We start from the raw sequence: 4,375 nt of genomic DNA on the forward strand, positions 1-4,375 counted from the left end.
TAAAAAAAACAACTAAAAAATAAAAAAAAACAACAAAAAACCAAGCCCCAGGGAAAAAAAAAAAAAAAAAAAAAAGATCATTAACACATCAAAATGTTCATGCAACTTGTCTTTTGGCACAAATAAATGGCTTGTCAAAATTAGCTGTCATCAGTAACTCACCTGAATACTGAAGGCATGAGACTTGTTTGTTGGCAATGTTAAGAGCAGTACGTGGTTCAGTTGGTGCTGCACTGTCCTCTGGGTAGTTTCTATGGAGTAAGCCCCTAAGTGACAAAAACATGTTTTTTGTAGTTTATGTGACACATACGTATACGCAGAGTAAATACAGTAGAGTACACTGCTTACAAATGTCTTATTGACTTTTTAGGTGATGTTTTCTTCTGAGCATTGGTTTGTGCTGAAAACATAGTCATTCTGAAATAGAGAAATAAAGAAGAATATAATCAATCAAGCAACGACTCTAATCACAACACTCTATTTGTTTCATCACAATATATTTCAGCTGTAATTTTTAACAGGTGTCTTCGACCATCAATGGTGTATAAAACATATGTCTCAGACAGAGATACCTTATCATACCTTGGGGTGGTGTTGTATCCAGATGACTTCACTTTTGAGTGAAAAACTAGCGGCTTTTCCTTTATTCCTCCTTTGAAAAAAAAAACATCTCAGATGAGATACAGACTGACAAACAGGGCTAATTATTGTACATTTTATAATTTACAAGTGTTTTCACAGAAAACCTATGAAGTTACGTAAAGTGAATGAAGACATAATCGTATTTAAGAAACAAGGAAATAAAGAATTATTTTATTTTGTTTATGGGCTAAATTCATTGTAATCTGAATGTTTAAAAGAACATGGTAGCAAAACATTCAAAAGAGGAGTAAGAAGACTAAAGAATGAATGAAATACTTAAAATCAACATACTGGTAGATTCAATGGGCAGTGGATACTCTGTCTAAAGGTAATGGTGAGAGATTGGCTACAAAAACATATTCATATTATATTCTTTCCAAGCATTGACTGCAGGAACCACCATGAGATTTTGGTTTTTGCATGTTTTTTTTTGTTTTGTTTTTTTTTTTTTTTGCTAAATAAATCACATTTTAAGTAAGATTATCTTTGGCTGATAAAAAAAAGTTATGTGCTGAGACAATTAAGTATAAACGGAAAACAAAAAAGAAGAAATTGGCATGGTTCAAATATATATTCAGTAAATACTTTTTTATTGTTATATTTTTTATCCAGTAGTAATATTTGGCAAAGAGCAAAAACTTTCAAAAAGAAATAAGCTAGTACTTTTTTTCACTTGTTAGAATCTGGAATGCCAATATCTGATAGGCTGTACCTACTGAAGTGAATTGAACCTAAATACTTTTTTCAAATATACATTTGAAAAGAAAATCTCTGCACTGCAGTTCTGTAGTATATTGACGAAAAACGCTTACAGACATTTCTTTACAACCACAGGATTAGGTGAATTTGTGAAAAAAAAAAAGGCAGAACATTTCTTCCTTAACTTGTTATTCTACAGCAGGTTTCTTGGGTTATACAAGAAAGAGGTGAGTCAGAAGCACTGGATGATCTCACAGTGCTCCAAGTACTAAGAGAACAGCCACAACCTGCGGGATGTTTTATGCTCCTCATTGTTCCTTGTCAATGCCTTTATTATATTAGAATGAGCTCACTTTTTCCACAGCTGTTAAAATATGTGACGATTACTAAAAACCTTTCTTCTTGCAAAATGCATGCAACAAAGACAAGTTTTCTAAACAAAGACAGTCAATTAAATTGAAACCAGATCAGTAAGAACAAATATGAATAAGTATTTTCTATAATGTCAGCACATAATCCACCTTTTACATGAAGATTATTCACCTCATTAGGGATACAGGGCATCACATTAGCAGGTACTCATCTTACATTTGGAATTTAAACTTCAATTTAGCCTCTTTTGGTATGTCATGCTTCTAAAAAAAATTTGATGCCTATGTCCATTGTTGTTTCTACATAATCCTGATTGATTTTTACTTCAGTTATATCAACTTTCATTTGAAAAAGCCTCTATACCATTTTTGTGAATAAAATACATTTTAATTTATTAACCAGGCTTTTAAATGATATCACCATCAAAGGTTTAAGACTCAAAGATCATCTTAACAAGGCTCCTCTTACAAGGTTCCAATTCTCTCTACTCTATTGTGTTTCAAATAAGCTTTTGATCCAAAACACATCCTGTGAGGGAAAAAAAAAAGTAATATTTTTATTGAACAACTCCACTGACCCCCTACTGATATAACATGGCCATTTAGCTTTGTTAGGCAATAAAATTCACATAATTTAAGCTGACATCTCATTAGAAGCTATTTAAAGCCTTGTGAGAGTCTCAGACAAATTTCCAAGTGGTTACATCTAAAAGAAAGAACAGCAGATTGAGATGTAACTTGATCATGGCTTTCATTATGTCATATCTAGAGAGAAAAAACAAAAAACAAAAAACAAAACAATAACCATTAGTAGAGCTAAAGCAGTAACACCAAAAAACAGCAAGTTTACTCTGTTTAAGGATTATATTGTTAAATATAGTCTTTTATAGTTTATCCAAAAATATAATGTTTAAAAATGTTTAAAATATCATTTAAAGGCTGGAAAAATAAAAATCTGAAACTAATCTTTCCATGACGGGTTCTGTATGAACATGTACATGCACATTGTAATCATGATAACACAGCTTTCCATCTATCAGTCTGCCTGTCCTGTCTCAAAGTAGTTAGAAGAGACTGTTAAATGTATGTGTGAGGTTTTCTATGTTAATACATGTACAAGTCCAATGATAGATTAGAAGCAAAAGGAATCTCGATGTAATGTACTTTGTAAACGTTTGCTCAGCAAGATTATCATAAAATACACAAACCTTTCAGGTGATAATGCTATAAAATGTGGAAAAAGGGCAGTTGTAGTATACTGAACTTGATTTGGGAAACTTCTGGTTGTATTTTACAATTTATGCTGTGAAAATGTGCAATTTCTAAAGTTTTACAAAATTTTACAAATTGGACCTTCAGCCTACTGTCCTCAGTGAACACTTAATACTGTACATCACAAAAAAAAAAGTAATGACAGATCATTAACATTGTCCTAAAAAGTCGCCCATCCTGGTGTTTCATAGTATGAAATGAGCAATAGCCCCTAAATCTGCACTAACAGCTCTTTTGAAAGAGCTCCTTCAGATCTGTGCCAGACGTACGATGAAGGAACCTTTTCCTTTCCAGGAGTCTCAGGGGTTTATGGTGTAATTTGTCTGCAATTTTGCAAATACCTTTAAGAATATGGAGATGCATGGGGAAGAATGGCAGCCTATAAACTTTTGTGGGCTGTTTTTTTTTTTTTTTTTGCTCTGATGTTGTATACATAAAATCCCCTACATAGACTTACATTGGCAAATCTCTCCACTCCAGCTGTGGAGAATCCAGCTTGGACTGGCTTTCTCAGCATAAAGTCTCTGAAGAACATATAAGCCTCAGCACAAGCAGACACATAAGCTTCAGTGTTCTAGTCAGATGACATACATAAAGATACAGCAAAAACAGGAATGGCACAATGAAACTTAGATCTGAATTGAAGGGAACGCAATGAGGAAGGCCGCATTAACACAAGAAGCAGAACCACATTCATCCATTATATATGTGTGTAGATAATGGAAATGTTTTCAGAAGCTCTTGGATTAGCCAATCAGAACTAAGTATGAAAGTATTTCAGAGAAATTAAAAAAACAACAACAACAACTAAGAGAAAGAGAAACGAGTGTTCAAACATTAAACCTACAACAAACCTTTCCTTTTCGGATGGCTGGGTTCCTTCCTCTTTAACTCTGCATTTAGAGGAGATTCCAGCAGTGGAGGAGAACTGGAAACAAGGGAGGAGGGGAGACAGGGGGACGGAGTTACTGGAAACAGTGGAGTACAGCATTTTTCCATCGTTATGGATTATTAGTCGCTCTAATTTACAGTACCGTGATATTGCTGACTCATAAGAAACCAGATGGCTGCAATGGTTAGATATAATTGAGTAAGTTCATATGGAAATATCAGGGTGAGAGGAACCTTTAGAAAGGAGGTGAACCAATAAATAGGGCTTTTTCTTGTGTCATGGAGTACTGCTGCTTAGGTCAGACTTCCACAATCCCAGAACATGTACTGTAGTGATGCCAAACATGGAAGAATTAACATGTCACACACATTTAACTGTCTCCTCTTTAGCAGGCAGGTAGGTATGCAGGCAGGCAGGTAGGTAGGTAGGTAGGCAGGTAGGTAGGTAGGTAGGTAGGTAGGTAGGTAGGTAGGTAGGTAGGTAGGTAGGTAGGTAGGTA

General features: G+C 34.4%; 1 protein-coding gene across 1 annotated transcript in view; it reads right to left on the reverse strand.

The window, feature by feature from the left end:
- Positions 1 to 4,375, reverse strand: part of wdr27 (WD repeat domain 27) — a 48,707-nt gene that overhangs the window by 29,723 nt on the left and 14,609 nt on the right. The window contains exons 11-14 of the mRNA XM_015039594.1: positions 3,839 to 3,912; positions 583 to 652; positions 349 to 417; positions 163 to 266 (exon numbers count right to left, since the gene is read on the reverse strand). Of these exons, the coding sequence (XP_014895080.1) occupies positions 163 to 266; positions 349 to 417; positions 583 to 652; positions 3,839 to 3,912 (317 nt within the window). The remainder of the gene's footprint in view (positions 1 to 162; positions 267 to 348; positions 418 to 582; positions 653 to 3,838; positions 3,913 to 4,375) is intronic.

This window comes from Poecilia latipinna, unplaced genomic scaffold, assembly GCF_001443285.1.
Source record: "Poecilia latipinna isolate Pla-1442-1.1 unplaced genomic scaffold, P_latipinna-1.0 Scaffold477, whole genome shotgun sequence".
Taxonomy (NCBI): Eukaryota; Metazoa; Chordata; class Actinopteri; order Cyprinodontiformes; family Poeciliidae; genus Poecilia; species Poecilia latipinna.